The sequence below is a fragment of the Protomyctophum parallelum genome (genome assembly GCF_964188405.1).
Source record: "Protomyctophum parallelum genome assembly, chromosome: 6".
NCBI lineage: Eukaryota > Metazoa > Chordata > Actinopteri > Myctophiformes > Myctophidae > Protomyctophum > Protomyctophum parallelum.
The window spans coordinates 25162966-25185279 of record NC_139701.1 but is presented as its reverse complement, the minus strand read 5'-3'; the positions used below and the strand labels follow the sequence as shown (position 1 = coordinate 25185279).

Genomic DNA, 22314 nt, shown 5'->3' with positions numbered 1-22314 from the left:
AATGTCCTCATTGGCTGACTGGATGGAGAGAGGGCCAACAACTTTGCTTGTTGTTTTTACTCTCAACCTTCAGACACATGCTTTCCCTGTGGCTATTCACAACCTCTGCACCGCCGGACAAGCTCGCACTCGCACACCAATTGACAAACCTGCTGTTATTTGTATTGAAATGCGAAACTCGACAGGAGTCAGGCCTTTTGAAAAGTCTGCTAAGGTGCGGACAGGCTGTTGATAGATAACCACTTGGAGCGCCATGTTTTTTCTGAGAGCCGAATCCCACTAGTGTTGTTGAAGTGTTAGTTTCGGGGGTTGAACAGTGCAGCCTAGTCGGAGAGGGGGGCCACCTGGTTGCACTCTCTTGTGTGTTTTTTTAATAATTGGTCTGATGAGTTCCTGTCAATCCTGTGTGTAAAGTACCTCAGGGTACATTGAATTGGCCAGGGGATATACCTCTGCTTTTGACTTTCCTTTCAGGTAATGTAGATGTGTCGGATATGTTTGATATTACAAATTAACAATTAAATTGTAAATGTATGTTAACATGTTAGCCTCGGAAACCCAGACATTTTTATTTCCAGGAAGAAAAAACAACAACATCCTCATTGTCAATTTTCGCAAACCCTGGATGCATAAGTTGAAGTTCAGGGGTTGAAAAAAAGCAGCCTTGCCATGCAGTGACGGGGAGATACTTGTTTGCACTTTCTCTCGTGTTTTTTTTAATTGGTCTAATGAGTTCCCGTGTAAAGCACCTCTTGTACCCACACACGTACAGTCGTAGACACACACACACACACACACACACACACACACACACACACACACACACACACACAGAACGTTCTGTAATTGGATCCGAAGGTGTCCACTCCCACATCAGATAAGACTCCTATTCAGTCTGAGTGAGAGACAGAGAGGAGGCTTTCAAGATATCAATCAGCGCCTCTTTGTTTTCTCTCCTCTCTCTCCCTCTCATGTTGTTTCTAAACACTTGTCTCCTTCCTTGGCTCCTCTCCTCGTGTATTTATGCTCAGTCAACCGAACAACCATCACCAGAGTGATGGGAGCACCTAGGGTCATGGACTGTGCTGGAAGAAGTACTCCCATTTTTATGTTTTACTTAAATACTAGGTACACGTAAAAGTACTGTATTCATAATTTTACTCATAAAGTAGTACTAAGGGCTAACTTGTAACTAAAGTTTTCAAATAATTACAGTGGAGTAAAAAGTATTTGCCTCTGACATGCAGTGGAGTAGAATTGTAGTAGTAGTATTGAAAAACTGTACAATCAAGTAGATTTAACGTCCCTGAAAATTGTACTTAAGTACAGTACTTGAGTAAATGTACTTATTTTCTCCAGCACGGGCGGTGATGTAATTTGTTTTTGTGATGAAACAGAATGAAGGGAGCGCCTAGGGTGTAGGGTCATGGTGGACCTGCAGACAGACAGATAGGAAATGAACGTACGAAAAGGTGACGAAAAATGTCCCTCAACGAATGGTGTTCATTGAATGTTATGGAGATGGGAGTTTTTGAAGGCCCCCCTGAGAAAGCAAGTGATGACGTTCATTAAATGAACATCTGTCAGTGTGACATTTTAACCTTCTGCAACACCATGAAGTTCTGAACCCCAGAATATGCAAGGGAATCTGACTCCCTCTCAAACTGGTGGTAAAGACTTAGCCTATAGTTTTAGCCTCACATGTTCAGATTACATATTGGTCATTTGACTACAAGTATTTGAGTTCATGAATACGTGATGATGTAATGAGGGCCCATATGAATACAAATTAATCTTGATTTCATTCACCTGTTTGATTCGATTCCCATAGCTGCACGTTCCTCCAAACACAGCTGATGAACTACTTCGTTTTTAATGTCATTCAAGACAGAGTATTACTCATTTTAAACTAAATAAGCATGCTAAAATATGTATCTGAAAACATGTAGTACACGTTTTCCACTCGACAGCGACGAGTGTAAAACGTATGTGCGAGCTCACAAGTAACAACTCTGCCCCCACCTGAAACATTCAACTGTTGTTAAACTAGGCCCATATCTTTGTCTGTTTCGGTTTCCAGACCCAGGTCCAGATCCAGAGACAGCGGGGATGAAAACGAGAACATCCAAGAACGTCACTTCCGGCCACACTTCCTGCAGGCGCCTGGCGACCTCATCGTTCAGGAGGGCCGCCTGTGTCGGATGGACTGCAAGGTATGTGCACGCATATCGTTGTATGTGCACGCATATCGTTGCTGACGGGCAGAAACCTAATATATCCAGATTTAAACTTTTTCCGCAAGCTCGAAACACATAGATTAGCTGTTTTGTTTATATATTTTTGAATAGGGCTTAATTGCCTTGAGGGAATTTCATGACATTTGGAAGAAACATCCACTTGGCCTTGAGGATGAACTGATTAGAAGTATGGTAATCAAAGGTCAAAGTCACTGTGGCCTCACAAAACATGTTCATTACGTTCTTCATTCATTAAGCTTTACAGTAACTGGCTGGTGGAGGCATACAGCTGCAATGTGGTATTTCTGGTTTGCAAAATGTTTTAAATGTACAAAGATGAACATCTTTCCAAACTTTGCCCAAAACAGGGATGCCACGATTAATGACAGACTCGTTAGTCATGTTAGCGCCACAGGAACACTTTCTACTGTACTAGACTGGGAGGGAAAGTCAACATTTCGAAGCTTACATATATATGTTCAAATCTCAGCCCAGAAAGTGGCAGAAAGTAATAAAAGCGAGAGATGAGGGTTCTGAAATAATTGCAACATTGCCTGGAAAGGAAAAGTGTTTAGCCAAAAAAGAATATGTTAATCATAGTAATAGAACCAGAGCCATTTCAGCGCCACCCTTTAATTGTGTTTGTGTGTGTTGCTGCTCTGTCAGGGAGTGTCTGTGTGTATCGGCGCTGCCAAAGCAATGCAGCCCTTCCCAGGCGTTCCAGTTTCTTTAGAAAAATCCAAACAAGCAAGGACTTTGTGTTTCACGGTGTGTTCGCATTGTGAAAGGCTCTGAGCAGACCGGGTCGACACCATGGTGTCAATTTTCGGGGATTAAGAGGGATCCCGCTTTATGCAATTATCCTCCCTCCCCTCCCTCCTATGTTGTCTCTCTTCACTTTCTGACTGCCTCTTTCTCTCCCGTCTGAAAAACTGCAGCAGATCGGTCGTAAAAAATAAATAAAAAACAGGGGGAATTCTTCCAGTATTAAAATCCCCATATATCTTTTTTTTTGTTTTTACACTCAGAAATAAATAGAAACAGACATGGAATGCTTAATGTCAATGGTATTTACTATTTATAGATGACATTTATCTCCGAATCGTTTCATTGTGGCTTAAAATAAACTCAAGACAAACTTTCCATGCAAAAAATGTCTCTGCAGAGTGCAGACAGGAAGTGGACGGACGGGGGCCACCCTCCACCGCCGGGACTTATATCATTACACGGAATTCAGAGTAAAATGTTTTATCGATGTGGACCGGCTCATTGCCACATAATGGCCAGTAGCATGTGCCTATGGACAGGCTCATTGCCACATAATGGCCAGTAGCATATGTGCCTATGGACCGGCTCATTGCCACATAATGGCCAGTAGCATGTGCCTATGGACCGGCTCATTGCCACATAATGGCCAGTAGCATGTGCCTATGGACCGGCTCATTGCCACATAATGGCCAGTAGCATGTGCCTATGGACCGGCTCATTGCCACATAATAATGGCCAGTAAGTAGCATGTGCCTATGGACCGGCTCATTGCCACATAATAATGGCCAGTAAGTAGCATGTGTATATGGACCGGCTCATTGCCACATAATGGCCATGCGTCCTGCAGGCTCCCAGGTGGACAGGTGTCGGGTTTCTGTGGCATGCTGCTGGTCTTGAAAACACAGGCCTCTTTTTTTGCAGGGGGACAGACTGTTCCCATGAGAAAACACCCAGGCCACTCATTAAAACTACTTACTGTAAGCACTATGTCGTTGCTGTCGGACAGAAACCTCCTATCTCCACTTTGTGTTTATTTATTTTTTTGTTAAATAGTGCCCTACTTGATCAATCATACTATATCATACTTCAGGGTCACACAAAAGCATAAAAAGTAGAAGATCTACAAGCTTGAAACGTAAATGACTATTAAATAATACGTTTTTGACAATATAATGACATGCCCAAAACCAAAATAGGGACGGGCATGTTCAAAGTGCTTTACTGTTTTCAGCCTGCCAACAAACACACACACAGAACAAACACGCTCCTAGGAGTTTCCATAATTAAATAAAAGTGCCAACTCAGTGCCATTGGCGGCATCATCATTAGCGTGAACAACCAGTTCACACAGGCTGTGTGTTTTCACCTGCAGGTGAGCGGCTTGCCCACACCCGACCTCATCTGGCAGCTCAATGGACAGACCATCCGCCCGGACTCCGCCCACAAGATGCTGGTGCGGGAAAACGGCGTCCACTCGCTGGTCATCGAGCCCGTGTCCAACCGCGACGCCGGCATCTACACCTGCATCGCCAGCAACCGAGCCGGACAGAACTCATTCAACCTGGAGCTCATTGTTGCAGGTAAACATGGAACCGTCAGTTAATACAGTATAGAAAGATCAAAACATGTCAAGTACCTGCCCAACACCGGAGTAGTCTGGGGTTCGATTCCACCGTGATGCATCCCGTTTGGATCGCCCGTGTTCGGGGGAAGGGAAGCTGGCCAGGGAGGGCTTTATCAATGCACATACTGCTGGGGGGGATGTTGAACGCGCGGAGTAGGACAGAGGTGCTATGTCTTCCCGGTAAAGGCTCCTCACTGGCAGGTGAGCCAGTAGGGTGCAACAGCACTGACAAGCAGAGGGAGTAATTACAGACAGGCTTAATGTACGCACCGAGTGACTCTATATCTCTCCCCCTCTTCCCGGCAGCTAAAGAGATGCACAAGGCTCCTGCCTTCATCGAGAAGCTGCAGAACACAGGCGTGGCCGAGGGCTATCCCGTTCGCATGGAGTGCCGTGTGACTGGCGTTCCATATCCACAGATCTTCTGGAAGAGGGAGAATGAGTCCTTCACCCACAACACAGACAGGATCAGGTAAAAAGCTGCTTCCTATCACTTCTACAGTGCAGAACTGCTTCTCAAGTGGGTGGGGGGTCCAGATGATCTCAAGCTTAATTATTGTTATAGGGACCTTTAATAATGAGGATTTTACAGTGTAGATTGTGGTCCCAGCGATTAAAAAAGTAGATCAATTGGGTGACCTGTGGCCTAATGTATATGACACTGTGGGTCCTTGAAATGTAAAAGTATGACCCCAGTAGCTTATTATTATTATTATTTTCTTTGTGTGTGTGTGTGTGTGTAACTTTTTTGTATATATTCTGATAGTAATCAATGCTATATATTTTTCTTCAATAAGAAGATCACTTAACAACCTCCATTTGTCACGGTGTTTGTAACAAATGACACCACACCACATAAACGGAAACATGAAAGCTGAGAACGTTTTATAGCTCAGAGCGTTACTGTGTCCCTAAATATGCATTGATGTCGTTTTCCCAGCATGCACCAGGACAACTGCGGCTACTTGTGCATGATCATCCAGCCGGCCATGAAGGAGGACGCAGGCTGGTACACGGTTTCAGCCAAGAACGACGCCGGCATCGTCTCCAGCACCGCACGCCTCGACGTCCACAGTACGTTAACACCTCTTATCTCCATATTTTAACTGCAAAAGTAACAGATCCGTAAGCTCGAAATGTGGTGCGAAGCGACACGTTTTGAGCTTGTCGATCTCCTACTTTTGCCGTTTTTGAATTTAAATCCTGAAAAGTAAACATGCCGGGAATGAGGTTTTCACCCGGCAGACGTTATACTTAACTTATACTTATCATAATAAGCCGTTGTCATGTGACAAAAATAGCCAAGCTCGTAGCACATCGCATCGCAATGTGAGCTTGTAGATGGGCTATTCTCTGCTCTGTGACACCAGTGTCTACCAGCAACAAATCTGTCTTCACACCATGCTATTTTACAGACAATTACCATTTCAACAGCAATTACGGACATCATGATTTTGTCAGAAAGGATATCTGCCGTCTCTCTGAATGAACTTGTCTTTATATAGTATTCTTAATTCATTCCCGTCTGCCGTTTACATCTACAGCTCAATGGCAACAGCCCAACCTCCCCAAACCCAAGAAAGTGCGTCCCTCGGCCAGCCGCTACGCCGCACTGACGGAGCGAGGCCTGGATGTGAAGGCGGCCTTCTTCCCTGATGCCAGCCCCCTGCAGCCCGGAGGCCTGGTGGAGAGCGACGACCTGTAGGAAACTAACCCCCCCACATCCGACCTTCCTTCAGCATCACTGGCCACCTGCCCAATGCCCTCGCCCCTTGAAACCCCCCCAGGGAATGAAACTTTATGGGGGGCACGACCCCCTCCGCCTGAGGGGCTCTACAACAGATACTACACTACGGGGGTGGGGGCAGAGGGAGCCAGTTGAGGGGAGGTCTCCGTTTTGTACAGTCACACACACACATCCCATAATATTACAGAATCATTTAACCCGGATCGCCGAGCTTCACCTTTCAACTGGATGGGAAGGTCACTGAAGTGCTTTGCTGTCCCACGACACAAAAAAGACTTGATTCATAGATGTGCGCTCAAACATTGTTCATAAACTGCATGGTGGATCCCCTGGCTTTTCCTGAGGGGGGCCGTCCGTCAAAGTGCCTGACATCTCGGTATGTCCGTTAAAAGGTGGAAATGAGAAGGTCTGAACTAATTATGCATGTTAAAAGTGGTGCCATTCGCAGTACATTGACTATAATACTCAAGTTTTAGCAATACTTACTGCAGTTAAAAAGAGCAGGGGTGTGGAGAATAGGGCTGAAAATGAAAAGGACATGGAGCAATGTATCATTTTGTCCTGTGACAAAGAGTGACGAAGGGGAACTTCCACAACACAAAGTGCTTCTATTATACTGGCTTCAACGGTGTGTTCTGTCCGGGGCTTGAGACCTTAATTTATGCTTCATCACTCAACGTCAATATCAAGTTCAAAATGAGTTATGCTCTGTCGTACGATGAAGCATACGTTCATTCTTCATAGATGGCCTTATAGCCAATGTGTGTAGTAGCAGTACAACAGTGTCACATAGCTACACCATGGCATCTGTGTCGTCTGGTTAGAAATATGCACGGTAACCACAGATATTGCACAAGGCCGGGCCTTAAGTAGGTTGTTTTTTTTCGTCTTTTTTGTGTTAGAGTTTGGTGGGCAAAAATGAACGTTGAAAGATGAAAGATGAAAGCAGACGGTAGAGACGTCAAATTGTTGTGTGTACAGAAGGTTTGGAGAAAAAAAAAGGTACAGGAAAGACTCTGCTTAATTTTTGGCCGAAAATAGCTAGTCTGTGAGCTTGTGGATCGGCCGTTTTCAGAACACGTCACCAGCAGCCGCAGGCAACTATACGTTTAAATGAGTCTTAAAGTTGCAATCCGTAAAACTTTCCTGTCCTACCAGAAGTTTCTACTGCCAATACTGATAGCTGTTTGGGCAGAGGATATATTTGGTTTTGAGCTTCATACCACTTGTCAGTGTCAACCTGTTCTAAACCTGGGATCTAAATGTCCCAATAGAGCAGCAAGACCACCAAATATAACCACCACATTTGTGTTGGGTACGTAATCGTATATTGTATTAACATGCTTTAACCGTACATATCGGTCAAAATAACAAAAGAAATAAGCTATGGATTGCAGCTTTAACCGTTTGTTGATCAGAGGAGCTTTTTTGAAGGTATTCCAAACATAGTTAAAGTTTGGTGACATTGTTGGTGATGACGCTGAAAGGTTTTGGTAAAAAGGTTTATTTTGAGCAGTGTAAATTAAAATGATGTCACTCAAGCGAGTCGTGTTAATCGCTTCTGTGCAGCGGTCCCACCACCAGGAACATGCCGCATATTAGCCATTTTATTTTTGTATTAAAGAAAATCTGAAAAAAATAAGAAAAAATGTTTAGAATGTATTGACTTACCCAGCAAACTTGACGTAACTTATATCTGCAGTCTTTCCTCAAATGTTCAACGATACAACATAATCCTTCCTGTATAATGAAATGTTTAAGATATATTTATATACATATACTGCCTTAAATCACCTTTTAGGCAAAAAAAAAGAAAAATGCAAACAATTTCTGTGCATGTTAATCTTTTGGGCACGTGTACGGATGCCAAATGAATCTATTCAAAAGGAATATACTTTTGTAGTCATATGGGCTAGAAACACCCCGACATGGTTAGAAGTACAAAATAAATACTTCTGTACTGCTATACTATCTGTCGCCACTATTCCTCCTCCACTGTCAAACCCTGAGTGTTGATGTAACTCTTGAGTTAAATGGATACTGAGGATATGTAACCAAATGGACATCATCTTTCATCCATGTCTGAAGAGCATGCTTCAATGAGACAGCTAACTGTTGGTCACGTCAACATAACACCACATGTGACAATGTATTGATTTCTATGCCGATCTGTGCCTGTATATGGATTGTTCTCCTGATGTTATTTTAGTTTATGAAAGACAATAAAACAAAAATCGAACTTTCTGGAGACGAGATTTTTTGTTGTTGCAACGTGTCATCACACAGCAGAGAGAACATTGATCGTTCTTTATTGGGAACACTTAAATCAGATTCAAATGACAGAACTAATGTGAAATAATAATTAAACAGGATTTCCTGAAGGACGTTTGTGAATTTTAACTGAGGGATATTCAGAACGCCTTTTGCAATGTTTAACATGTTAGGATAGGCAAATGTAACATTTGACATGCCCACAATAAGGACGGCAGGGTGAAAGTGATTAAATCTTAACAGCATTTTGCGGATCCGAAAGTAGTAGGCTATCACTAGCTGTCAGCGTGTCACCAACACCCGACTAGACAGCTGCTGAAAACAGATTAAATCGACCCCGGCCCGAAAAAACGTTATACGGCAAAGGTTTTGGCAGCAGTGTGCAAATGTGATTGACATAAAGTGAGGTCGAATTTATTCCTGCCCTCCGAAACACCTTTATATGACGGTCGCCTCCAACCCACCACGGGACCGAAAGCAGACACTCCTAACATTCTCAGAGCTAAATATACCCCCCCTCCACCCACCTTTAATTCCCTCCAGCTGCAGTCTAAAGTCTCCCTCTCTCCGGGCCCCTCCAGAGGTGGGCTCAGAGGGGCCTGGCGCAGAGAGGTGGCTTGGGCCATACTGTGCTGGGGTCTCTCTGGTGTTAGGTTGGAAGGATGTCTACAAGATCAAAACATGTCGCTTTGCGCCATGTTTCGGGCTTGTACATCTGCCACCTTTGATGTTTTTGTGTGATGCTGTAGTATGATCAAGTAGGGTGTTAATTTATGAAACAACACAACGATATTTGTCATTTCCTTTGTTCCTTGTTGGAAAACAATCTTTCCTTCCATTTCCACGCCATGTTGTCATGCAGTGTCGTTTGGCCACAGTGACTCGGAAGCAATCTGGGAAAACGTGGGAGCCTTGCTCAACCCCGAAGCTCATTTAAAAAAAGAAAAATCTGGCTGAACCGGGAAAACAAATCTACCAAATGTGATATATTTCCGCCAGCACTGATCACGCTGGGAGTTGCGACGTGAGATAATTTGAAATAGGCAGCAGACAGTCGTGTGCTCGGAACACAAATACATACAATGTGGTACAGGTACCACTTAGTTGTGAGAGACTAGAGCTTATTTACAGGAAGGAACAGGAAGAAATAAAGCACTTGAACTGTACTTAAATCTACTCGTGTCCCAGAGGCCAAACACATTCAGACGCCTCCTCGCGCCTCAGCAGCGCCACAATGATCCACGAGCAACTGGGAGGACCCAACGTCGATCGGGAAACCCGCTGTGTCGTTGTCTTCTGGCCTTGAGCGACTGTCTTCCACTGACGACACACACACACACACACACACACACACACACAGAACCACAACAACCTTCTGGTTCCGTAATGGAGGAAGCATTCAGCTGGCCGGCAGGGCCCTGGACGTCTACATGGCCAGATGCAGACCTCCATCCACCACCAACACCTGTCCTGTGATGTAGGGAGACTCCAGGAGGAAGACGGCGGCCTGGGCCACCTCCTCCGGCTCGCCGAACCTCCCCAGGGGGATCGCACGCGCCTTCTGCTCCTCGTCTACATCCGCTGTCATGTCTGTGTGGATGAACCCTGCAGTTTGGAGACAGTGGACAATCATTTACCATATTTACTTGCACGCACAAACGCACGCACTCACACAACATCTCATTTTCGAGGGGGTCCTTGTTGCTGACTGTTGCTTTGTTGCAATTTGTGCAAAAACCTTTAAATAAATACAAATAACTGTACAGTCAAGACTGCAGAAAATGTGATAGAGCTGCAAATATTGTAAAATTGACACTAAATATTCAGATTGTGTAGGCTACTACAACAAACGAGAACACACTACATAGCTTCTTTTTTATCTCCTGGGCTCAAATGAACAAATAGTGATGGTTAGAATTTTCTTTTTATTTGTTTAAATAAAATGAAAGATTTCGCCCCGACGGGCGAACTGCTCACTTGTAGGGCTGAGATTCTGCCCGGCACCACAATGATACATTTGGGGGCAGCCGTAGCTGACTGGGTTAGAAGGGACATAGCAAAAACAACTTAAAAAGCAAAGAAGATGTGTGTGAAATGGAGAGAAAAGGAGATTCCAGGAAGGTAGGAAGTCCTACCTGGCGCCAGCAGGTTGACCCGGATGTTGCGTGAGGCCACCTCTTTAGCCAGGGAGCGACTGAAGCCCTCCAGACCTGCTTTACTGGCACTGTACACACATTGGCCTGCACTGCCCTTCAGCCCCACCACTGAACCTGCAGCACACACACACCATGACACCATTTAACTACATTAGTTTGTTGATTACTTTTGATGCAGTAATTTTTGTAAACCTGACTAATGAAATCTCATGAAATGTAGACGACAAGATCGCCACCTAGTCATACTGACAGCCTAGGCCGATTGGCTGCCAGCCTGCCACACACACGCTGCCAAAAGCCAATGTGAGTGTAGTACGATTGCCTGCCTCCTAAGCTATGCCACACGCACTGCCAAAGGGCTGATTTCCGTACCGCAGCAAGCAAGCAAGCTGTATGACTGCAGCCTTGAAGCTGCTAATGTTATGAGCTGGACAGCAAGAAAGCCACAACAGTCATTGAACCACGCACAGAACGTTGGAAACGAACGCCACAAAGTTGCGCCAGAGAAACATACACGTTACTAAAATCATAATAATACTATATGAAAACAAAGACAAAAATGGGGACAACGGAGACAGCGTGCAGAACTCTGCCAACGTCGCCTGCAGGCTGCACTGCAACAGCCGCGAGGTTGCGACAGTCTGTCGCCGACAGAGAAACATACACGTTACTAAAATAATAATAATAATAATATGGGGGGAAAACAAAGACAAAAAGGGGAACAATGAAACCGTGCCTGTTTCATTATTACTACATAATCATTCCTTGTTTAGTAAAAAGGTCTTAAAAGTCCTTAAATTGTCACTTCACTGTCTCAAGATGAATGAATCCAACATTAGATCCATTGGAAAACAGGTTATTTAAATTGTCCTTAAAAGTAACAGTTTTGGACAAACATGGTTTCTTCCAACAGTGACAAGTCATTAATAGAGACAGAAACGTTGACACACACTGCCCTCTAGTGACTGTATTTGGGAACTTGCTGTTTCTACTGCAGTACATTGTGATGAGGACGGTGTTGTCACCTATATTGACGATGGCAGCTGGGTGCTGGCTGTGCAGCATGCCACGCAGAGCTGCCTTGCACGTCAACATGGTCCCCAGCAGGTTGGTGTGAAGCACAGACACCATGTCCTCTGGTGAGGTCCTCAGTAGAAGACCATCTCTGAACACACACATACACACACACGTCACAACCAAGATTCACTGATGTTCCTGTGCAACGAGCATCACCGCACACCTAATCAAAACATAAAAAAAGCTGTGCAACTGTGCAGTCCCCGCAGACAGTAGCTACTAGCTAAGTTATGTGTTTACACTGGCAGGGGTGGACTGGCCACAGGACATACCGGGCATATTGCCAGTGGGCCACGACCGTAGTTATATGATTTCATTTATTTTTTGACAGGCAGGCAGGCCAATAAGCCAGTTCGGGCTTGCTGCCATTCTGCCAGTGCCATCATGATAATGTCACTGTACCTGTATCAGTGAGTGACAAATAAACCCTCTTCTATCTTGAATCCTTTTGCCAGCCTCATTCTTGTGAGAGCAACAAAGGGTTGTGTAGTTGTCTGTTGGTTTGTATCATTTATGTTGTTCTTTAAAAGTGGTGGTATTAGGGCTTGTTTGTTTGTGTGTGCCTCGACGGAGCGGGCGCGGGGCGCTAGAGTTTCTGCTACTGTATCTGCATGCTGGTTGTGGTGGGCCGGTCTGGACCAAATTTGCGAGAAAATGACCAGGCCGAATCTTTGTCCCAGTCCAGCCCTGTACACGGGACATCTTCTGCGCTGCCTATGGAATTCACCTATCGTTCCTGCAGCAACGCAGGCGTGCCATTAATGGTGGTAACGCACACCCTCTTTAATATTGCTTAATTATTCGTCATTCGTTTGTTGACTAGGGTTCATGCCATTTACTCTGATCTTGCACTCAGTAAGTCGCTCTAGATGAGAATTTAATAAATGTAATTGATTTCCCCCTCTGTAGTCTTTCCACGTCACATCAGCACACATCTACACCCAGTGCATCTGTCGCCAACACACACCTGTTGATGCCAGCTGCGTTGACGAGGTACGTGATGTTCCCACAGGTCTTGTTTATGGACTCAAACGTCTTCTGCACCTCCTGCTCCTTGGAGACATCGCAGGTGAATGACGTATGGTTGGCTACGGAGTAGAGCAGTCCATTAGTACAGTGGTTCTGTTCTCAAATTAAACTAAAATATATGTATAATCAAGATAATAATATTGAAGGTCGTAAATCTGACTTCATTTTTTTTAAACTGAAATTCAATTGAAATATCTTCGCTCAATTGACAGCCCTTGTTTTGATTGACTACACTAACACGATTGTTAACACTACAGGCAGTATCAAAGGTTATGCTAAAAGGTTAACACAAAAAAGGGGGGGCTTGTTCCCATTGTAGTCGATTCATCAGTAATACATAAGTAAATACATTACAAAACATATTGGAATAAAGCTCAGTAGAATCATAAGGCATATTTACAGGGGAAAGTAGGGGTGTGGGGGGGCAGAGGATTCTACTATCAAGGTGTTCAATGCCACAGCAAGGAGTTGTACTGTAACTGTACCTCCATGTAGAGACGCTACAGCATGTTGTACTGTAACTGTAAATGGTGCATTTATATAGCACCTTTATCCAAGGCCCTTTACAGATTGTGCATTACATTCACATTCACACGCACATTCATACACCGATGGTGGCATAAACCATGCAAGGCACCAACCAGCACATCAGGAGCAATTAGGGGTTCAGAGTCTTGCTCAAGGACACTTCGACACTAACTCTGGGGGAGCCTGGGTTTGAACTGGCAACCTTGCGGTTACCATCCAGCCACTCTACCCCTGAATCACCGCCGCCCAACTGTACCTCCACGCAGAGACGCTACAGTGTCCAGGGCAGTGTCCTGGTTCCTGGACACCACAGCCACCCGACAGCCCTTCTGTGCCAGTAAGACTGAGATGGCTTTACCAATGCCCCTGGAACCTCCACACACCACCGCCAATCTGGACATGTCCGCTGCAACACACACACACACACACACACACACACACACACACACACACACACACACACACACACACACACACACACACACACACACACACACACACACACACACACACACACACACACACACACACACACACACACACACACACACACACACACACACACACACATCATGACCGGACAATACTGGACCTGTATGTGTCATAAGCTACTTAGACCTGCAGGGTCATAAGATTTAAGACCTGAGCCAGATTCTACAAAATGCCTTCTAAATCAGTAGTTCTCACACTTTCAAAAGAAAAAACAAACAAACAAACAAAAAGTTAATAAATAGCACATGTACAAGCTCGCATCACGGCACAAAGTGGCACGCTGTGAGCTTGTAAATCTGCTATGTCTGAATAGCCAATGCAAAAAGTTCAAAACCTAATGACACGCATGCTTTCCCGGTTTTAATGGGTGAAAATGCAGGTGCATATCCTACTGTATTGTAATGACCAGATTTTCATGACAACTTTAAACTGTAATCTGTAACTTTTAAATCCTAGTACCCAGGATTTGAATGATAACGCTCATTCCTCAACCTAGCCCCACAAGTCAGAACCCAATGGTACTGAAGTTTCTGACATTTTTGAGACCCAGTAGCCATGGGGTCCTATTCCACCTCTACCCTGCCACCTGGTACGCGGACATAAATAAACAAATACCGTGGATACGTTGTTTCTGCGCCGTTTGAGGGCTTCTGTTCGTGTGAGTTATTCTGAGTGAATGTGTGAACTATAAGTACCTATAAATACCGCTGCGAATTCTCCTATGCCGCGGAAGCCGTTAAGTATTTTTGTTTGACCGATTTGGTCGCTTTGATTCTTCTCTTCCTACCTTGTTTATTGACACCTCATTGTACCGCCTATCTGGCTAGCTAGTGCAGGCTATAGCTATGACAGAGCAGATCAGAGGCAGGAACGTAGCCACGGACAAGCCAACCGCACAGCGGGAGGCGGTACAATAAACGGTAAATAAACAAGGAAGGAAGAGAGGAATCAAAGCTTCCAAATCGGTCAAACATAGATTAAAAATACTTAACGGCTTCCGCGGCACAGGAGAATTCGCAGCGGTGTACGTTGTAAACTAGAGTTCACACATTCAGATGCCCTCAAACGAACAGAAGCCCTCAAACATCGCAGAAAGCACGTTACCGAAGGTATTTATGTCGCGTTCCATCATTTCCATACGAAAACACATCACCGCACAGGGACCCTACGGGTCAGCCCGGTTCGGTTCGGATTGGGCTGACCCAGGGGGTTCCGAGAGGGGCTATCCTCAACCAGTATTTCTGCAGTGAAAATAGAGTGAACTGCATTGAGCATCTAGATTCAAGTTTATATTATATTATATATATTAAATTATATTATATTATAAAGGGAGACTGATTGAAAACCACAAAAGTAGCTTGTGCCCCAGTGATAGGAATACGAGCACATTCAATGCCAAGGGTCAAATATATTCATTCATAGCTCGTCGTTCGACAGTGTCGCAACTCGCATGCCTAAATTACCCGATCTACTAGCTCACAGCGCGTCACATCTCAACGCCTTCTGAGCTTGTAGATCGTGTATCTTTCGCCAAGCAACAGCTAGCCACCATGATACCAAGCAAGAGCATGCATAAATAAAGTATGCACTTACTGTAATCAATAGAAATAGTGAGTTTTGGATGTTGTGTTCTCTTGCGTTCTGTTTGTTACATGTAATCTTTGGTCAAGTACAAACTCCAAACACCGACATGTTTATGCAGTAGAGGCTGCACTTTCAGGACGAGGACGGCAGGACCACATTTAGTTTCTGGCGTCAGCGCCACCTACCGACGTGGATGACTGCAAACGTGCAACCAAGGGAGTACTATAACTAGACTATATAGTTGAAGGTTTATTGCACCCATAATACTACTTTCTGTCTAAGTACTTGGACATCACAGTACTTATTTATTTATTTATTGAAATTTGGTCATTCTTATGTTTAATGTAATGTAAACCATTTTAAATTCCCCTGTTGAAATGAAATGTGATACAATTGCCTTGCCTTACTTATAGTTTCACTCTGCAGGCTGGAACTTGCGGTTATCTCCCTCTGTTTGCCCGTGTGCTTCCTGTTGAAGTGCCTTTTAAAGGTTTTCTTGTTCGTGGGTCCATGGCATAAGGGACATCTTCTATGTAGTGCCGGCTTCACACAGAGTCTCTGCATGTGTCCACTAGTGAGGCTTGTTGGAGCTGCAGCAATGGGAGATGCTGGAGCTGGGATGGTGGGGATAATGGCAGGATGCTTCTTCTTGCACAAAGACAGGTGCTTCACAAAGTCCAGTCTACGTGACAGTGTTGACAAGCAGTAGACACAGTGGTGATGCCACTGTGCTCGGCAACCTAAACCACATCTGTGAATGGTGTAACCTAGAACACAAGAACATAAGACATATTTAATATTATATAATTCTATCATATCATATTATTTGAAAGTGTAAACTATGAACAACCTAAATCTGTATCAAGTCAGAAAAAACTATGCACCAAAAAACCTCATGTGCAATAAGAAGGGTAAAGGAAAAAAATAAGAAAGGTGTACAATCCTATATTGTTCTATAGAACAAACATGATGCTGGAATGCAGGACAGTGGAACAGTGCTATCTGATATGGATTATGGATGATATCTTTATTGATCACTGAGGGCTAAATGCGTTCTTCGCATTGACATATCCTATCCACTGTCCTGCATCGGGAATGGGCACAGATTTAAACAGATTTCATCTTCTTCAGATTAGGGCCATTTTTGTGGCATTCATGTGATCAGTAAATGATTAAAGATGAATTATGTAAGTACAGTGACCACAGGTGGAGCTGTGTCTGTGGTCTGCTGCTGTACTTGTAAAAACACTGACTGAAACGGCAAACACGCTGTCATGATTATGTTTAGCTTTGAATGCTTCAACTTAAAAATGGCTGGAACAACAGATCAACAGATCAACAGATTGTTGAATATGCTTATCTTTTTTCCTTTGTAACTTATTTAGCATAAAGAATTATGCATTTTGAGTGACGTTATGCTGGTTTCCAGAGACGTGTGTACCAACAAGCAAATTCAGCTAAGAATGATGAATCAGAATATGTTAGTAATGTTTTGTCATTGTAACCCAATTTGCACTCCCAAAGTGCAATGTTTGCTAAATGCACCTTCGTGGAAAACGGCACGGTTGAAATGGGTGTGTAAATGGATTCTGACTCTGGCCAACTTTGTTGGGTGGAACAGTGTTGTGCTACAGAATGGGCAGTGGTAGTCCTTGCAGCATGTCGTGCATCTCTTCAATTCAGGTAACGAACTCCCTTTTTGGATTGTTATATGCATCTGGAACAAGAGAGAGGCTAATTGGTCAAATTATCATAATATTATCAAAGACGGCACCAAAATAAATCCTGTCCTAGTTTGAGATCCATCTGTGTCCATAACATTTCTTCATATAGACTATACAGTACATGATAGAATGGCCATACAATAATCCAAATGTGTCCTTTCTATGTGCATTAAAAATAGTTTGGGTGGATTATTTGTGAAGAAAACTGCTCTGCAGAGCAAACTGTCTTTTATATTCATCAATAAAATATAGTTTAAAAAAGATCAAACATTTCAAACAACAACTTCACACAGACCCATTGTATATGTCCAGTTGAGGTGGTTGGCTTAGTGAGAGTTGTTGGAGATGGGATGGTCAAAGTGGTTGGTCCTGGAGTCGGTGGAGTTGGTGGAGCTGGAATATTCAGAGATTCTGGAGCTGTAATGGTGGTGGTGGTCGTTGTTGTTGAAGTTGGGATGGTAGGAGTTGGTGCTGAGATGGTGGATGTTGGTTCTGTGATAGTAGTGGGAGTTAGGAGGGTGGGTGTTGTTGCTGCCAGGGTGGTTATGGCAGGAATCTTGTTCTTCTTTTTCTTGCACACAGACAGGTGTTTAATGAAGTCCAGTCTACGTAACACCATTGACTGGCAGTGGACGCAGTGGTGATGCCATTGTAGTCGGCAGCCTAAACCACATCTGTGCATGGTATAACCTAAAACATACAAGACATACAATTGTATTACTAATTTATGATCATATTACAATTTTAGTGTAAATTATGAATACTCTCAATCTGAATGAAGTACCTGGACACCTCAAACAAATCAGTGGAAAGGGAAGCATTTTCTCGTCCCTGGGGAAGAGGAATTACTATGTCTCACCCAGCAGATGGCTGCACAGGTGGTTTAGCTGAGAAATGGGGGGGGGGGGGGGGGGGTTAGTGGGTAGGCCTCTCTACCCACTAAGCTAAGGGTGCTTAAATTGAATTGATCATACTACAGGCTGCTAATGCACAGTTTAAAAAGCAGGTGGCTTGCGCACATCCAGTTCTTTGCTGGTGCTGGACAAAAGGGATACATAGGCTACAGCGAAGGAGTATATTCCGCACACAATCTTTGCTCCAACAGTATTTATTTTGTTAAAACACGTTTCGGCCATGAACGGCCTTCATCAGGTGATAGTAATCAGTAGGCTACTAGGCTATATGATAACCTCCCTTATATAATAGTCGTCACGTCATGTGACTGATGTTAACAACAGGGCAGGTAACTTTCAAACCTCACAGAGTGATATAAAATAAATTGAATAACCACCACAACAAGCAAGTTCACAACAAAGTTTAAAACTTGTGCTTTGAATGCACATACATGACCATTTGCATTGTTTTTGCAAAGTTTACCTTCATCGACAACTGCACGGTTGAAATGGGTCTCTAAATGCCTTCTGACCTTGCCCAACTTTGTTGGGTGGAACAGTACAGAGCTACAGAATGGGCAGTGGTAGTCCTTGCAGCATGTGGTGCATCTCTTCAATTCAGGCAACGATCCCCCTTTTTGGATTGTTATATGCATCTGGAACAAGAGAGAGGCTAATTGGTCAAACTGATTGATTGATTGATTGATTTAATACTTTATTACTTAACAGTTAGCAAGGACGTTCAGGTACAGACTAGTACAGTACAATAGCCTACAAGGTCTTCTAAAAGCATCAAACCAGAAAGGTTTTTCGGCTTGTTTCCATTGGTGTCCTCACTACTCAATTAATCAAAAACTGAACATTTTAAGATCATATCACACACAGAGACAGTCACTCACACAGACATAAATTAGGCCTAGGGCTAGGCAATATATCAATGTTTAATTATATCTATGAGACTTATTTTCTGGGACTTTTTATATCACAATAGCCTACATTGATATGGCATACATATTTTGCAAGCCTTCTTTTACAGCCTACTTAAAAATAAAAACATAACTTTCAAAAAACTATATTTTGGAAAAAATAAATGAAAAAAATATATAATCACAATCCATATTAATAATATTGTATTGTGATGATATATACATTAGGCTATATATTCTTTTGTTACAGTAACAATATTTATCGAGGCATCTTTTGGTAAAAGACATGGGGATATTGGACTTTTGCCCAGCCCTAGTCTAGTAGCCTACTGCACGAAATGACATGTTCAATTCTTTGACTGCGCTTATCTGTGTGTCCATCTACACTACACTACAGTCTACACTACACTACAGTCCGTCTTGTCATGAAACCACTTCATACGTGCACATACTAATGCGCGATTGCGCGTGCATGAACGTCTAGCGGCCCAGCCAGAAACTGTACTGTCCGTTTGAGGCTCAAAGTGCAGTTCTCTCTGCAGTACTGGCCCTGGGTCCCGGTTTGGGGGTTTGAAAATAACGGCAAGTCGGCAACCCCAATAGTAGTTAACTTATAGCTACCTGAAATTTAAACAAATCTAACTTCATTCATATTCAGTGGGCTACTCACAGTCACAACATTACGTTTGTGTTCTATTTCTTCTTCTTCTTGTTCTTCTTTTACGGAGATACTCTCGTTGTCGTCCATCTTGTGTCCTAGAAATGCGGTCCTTGTTCATCCTCAAACTCGGCAGGTGGCGCTGTCGCTGTAAAACTAGGGTCCTGTCCTGAAACTGCTACGGAAACAAAACTCTCCTCTAGCGGCCTAACCTCGCCTCACCAGGCTTCTAGCCTAGATTACTCTGGTGTTGTTGTACTACTCCATGTTGACCACAAGGTGGTGGTACATGCACACAACTGATTCTTAACCTTTTTCCTATGCCCAGCTTTGAGTGTTTGTGTAAACACAAACATTCAAGACAAAAGTGTGTAAACAAACACAAACATTGAAGACAAAAGTGAGGATGCAAATTGTGATTGGCCAGAATGAGATGATGTATGAATCGATGATAAGAGTGCCCCTCACTTCACACGGTGTGATTGTTTTTATTTCAAGGACTCCCAGTTTGATATGCACTTGGCCATGGACTCCCATTTGATCCTTTACCTCAACTACTGTAAAACTTTGAGTTACAGACCTGTTCTGCGGTGACAGTGCGGACCAGATCAGACAATAAGGGTCTATTTTGATTCCAAACTATCAATTATTTAGCCCCTTTTGGAACCTCGGAACCTCCTGGGGGCCTGGAACCTCCTGGGGGGTGGGGGCCCCTTAGAACCGTACATTGAGAACCAGTAAACTGCAGTGGACAAATGTCTAGAGATTGATTGATTGCAATTTGCAGCACACACATTTCCAATTCATCAGAACATTTAAAGATGTACAAATAGGCCTATATACTTGTAGGCCTATATGAAAAAAAAGAAAATCATCATAAAAAGAAAATAAAAAAGTTGAAAAAACATGTAGGCCATACGCTACAGTATGGGGGAAAAGGGGTGTGGGACTCAGACTTTATTTACGGGGCCAGTTTCAAATTGCATTCAAAGTTTAGTGTTGCACTGAAATTGGTCACTTGTCAAATTACTGTATGCATGTGTCCGGCTGGCTGCAGCCACTGCACAAGTGAATATAGTCAGTTTAATTTGAAAGGATGTTTGGTCTCCACTCTCGAGTGTTGTCAGTTTATGCTAGAATTATTCATAAACACATGCATATAGGATTATAAAAGCCATCTCTTATAGTTTCCCTGTTTAAAGCAGCATTATTGAACATACCGGTATGAATACAATTTTAACCAACCTGTCTAGAGTAGGCAGATTGTATGTTAATACAATAGGCCAATATCTAGCACATCAGTATGGTAGAGTATATTATTCTACAATATACTGTAACTAGCACATCTGTATAATTACAGCATGGTCAAGGTTAAGCAGCTATAATGCATGTGTCTTGTTATCAGGCGTGAGTATTTTGGCTATGGCCGTGACTATGGCCTCTGCATATAGCAGTAGCAGTAGGCCTTCCATTTTCAGTCGCTGAGAATGGAACACATTTTCATAGTCTGTCATCAGAGGAGTCCATCCAATCTCAGTTGCTGAGAGTGGAGCAGCACATTTCATTATAAGGCAGAAGGGACCTTCCATTCTCAAGTGCCGAGGCCAAGGCATCTTTTTGGCCAGACAGACATAAATATCATGACAATGTGTATGCATCCTTGTACCCTTGTTAAGAGACCAAGCAGTCCTGAAGGGACATGGTCCCTTAATGTTTTTGTCTGTTTTTTTCTTCTCCTTCCGCCAAAAAAAGCATGGCTGAACCATGCAGTCGGTTTTTCGTTAAACTATATATATCGAAATGAAAACAGCAACATTGATTATGTATCGTATCGTTTTGCAATGCAAATAATCGGTATCGAATGTATTAACATACTCTACTATACAGATGTACTAGTTATTGTAATAACCAAAGAACGGCTAAAATAAAAATGTATCACTTAAAATAACTCACAGATTGCAGCATTAAGACTCGATGCAGTCTGTGATCATTGCTCTATTCTACATACAGGTTTCATTAAGAGTTCAATGACAGCCAGGATGGATTTCCTGCTGTTTTCAACCTTTCAGGGGAAAATAAGGACACATTCACAACAACACAAAATCCCCCAAACCCAAATGAGTCCAACCATAAACATGAGTACAATCCACTAATAAAACCTCTGAGCTGGTCTGCTGTCAAATTGCTCTTAACTCAATAACAAGCTAGAGTTCATGCAGCCTCAGGCCTGTCTATAATTGTGCTGCATACATAAAAACGTAACAACGTTCCATGCTAATCTAACTAGGATTCTAAATAGTGACACTGAGGTTTTGGCAGGTCTCAGTTAACACTAATAATGATTTATTCACAAGAGATCCTGATGGCTGTTATTCCATTAGCTGGGAATGTTCTCAGCACTGAGAGGCTCCGTGGTGAAAAAGTACTCACATCTTTTACTTATAGTAAAAGTGTCAACACTGCAATGTAGAAATATTCCAGAATACTCCAAAAAGTAGAAAGTACTCATTATGCAGAATGTCCCCATTTTACAAGTTTTCAAATGTATAAAATATTTTTTTAAATGTTTTGGAAATAGCAGATCTACAAGCTCAATGCGT

At 43.2% G+C, this 22314-nt stretch overlaps 2 protein-coding genes across 11 annotated transcripts in view; one reads left to right on the top strand and one right to left on the bottom strand.

The window, feature by feature from the left end:
• Positions 1-8620, top strand: part of palld (palladin, cytoskeletal associated protein) — a 105315-nt gene extending 96695 nt beyond the window's left edge. For all 7 annotated transcript variants that reach the window (XM_083766508.1, XM_083766509.1, XM_083766507.1 and 4 more), the window contains 5 exons: positions 2081-2213; positions 4378-4585; positions 4936-5101; positions 5570-5703; positions 6174-8620. In XM_083766508.1, the coding sequence (XP_083622634.1) occupies positions 2081-2213; positions 4378-4585; positions 4936-5101; positions 5570-5703; positions 6174-6334 (802 nt within the window). In that variant the 3' untranslated portion in view covers positions 6335-8620. The remainder of the gene's footprint in view (positions 1-2080; positions 2214-4377; positions 4586-4935; positions 5102-5569; positions 5704-6173) is intronic.
• Positions 8621-8733: 113 nt separating this feature from the next.
• cbr4 (carbonyl reductase 4) lies at positions 8734-19817 on the bottom strand. 4 transcript variants are annotated; one of them, XM_083766513.1, is made up of 10 exons: positions 19727-19817; positions 18615-18786; positions 17533-17927; positions 17059-17230; positions 15921-16280; positions 13694-13843; positions 12848-12968; positions 11829-11968; positions 10783-10917; positions 8734-10252 (listed from the first exon to the last, which is right to left on the bottom strand). In XM_083766513.1, the coding sequence occupies exons 1-10, from the start codon at positions 19802-19804 to the stop codon at positions 10074-10076; spliced, it is 1902 nt and encodes a 633-aa protein (XP_083622639.1). In that variant the 5' UTR covers positions 19805-19817; the 3' UTR covers positions 8734-10073. The 4 variants fall into 4 exon arrangements, with proteins under 4 accessions (XP_083622639.1, XP_083622640.1, XP_083622641.1 ...); XM_083766514.1 differs by lacking the exon at positions 18615-18786 and having other exon boundaries at positions 19727-19789; XM_083766515.1 differs by lacking the exons at positions 17533-17927; positions 18615-18786 and having other exon boundaries at positions 19727-19758.
• Positions 19818-22314: the final 2497 nt, after the last annotated feature.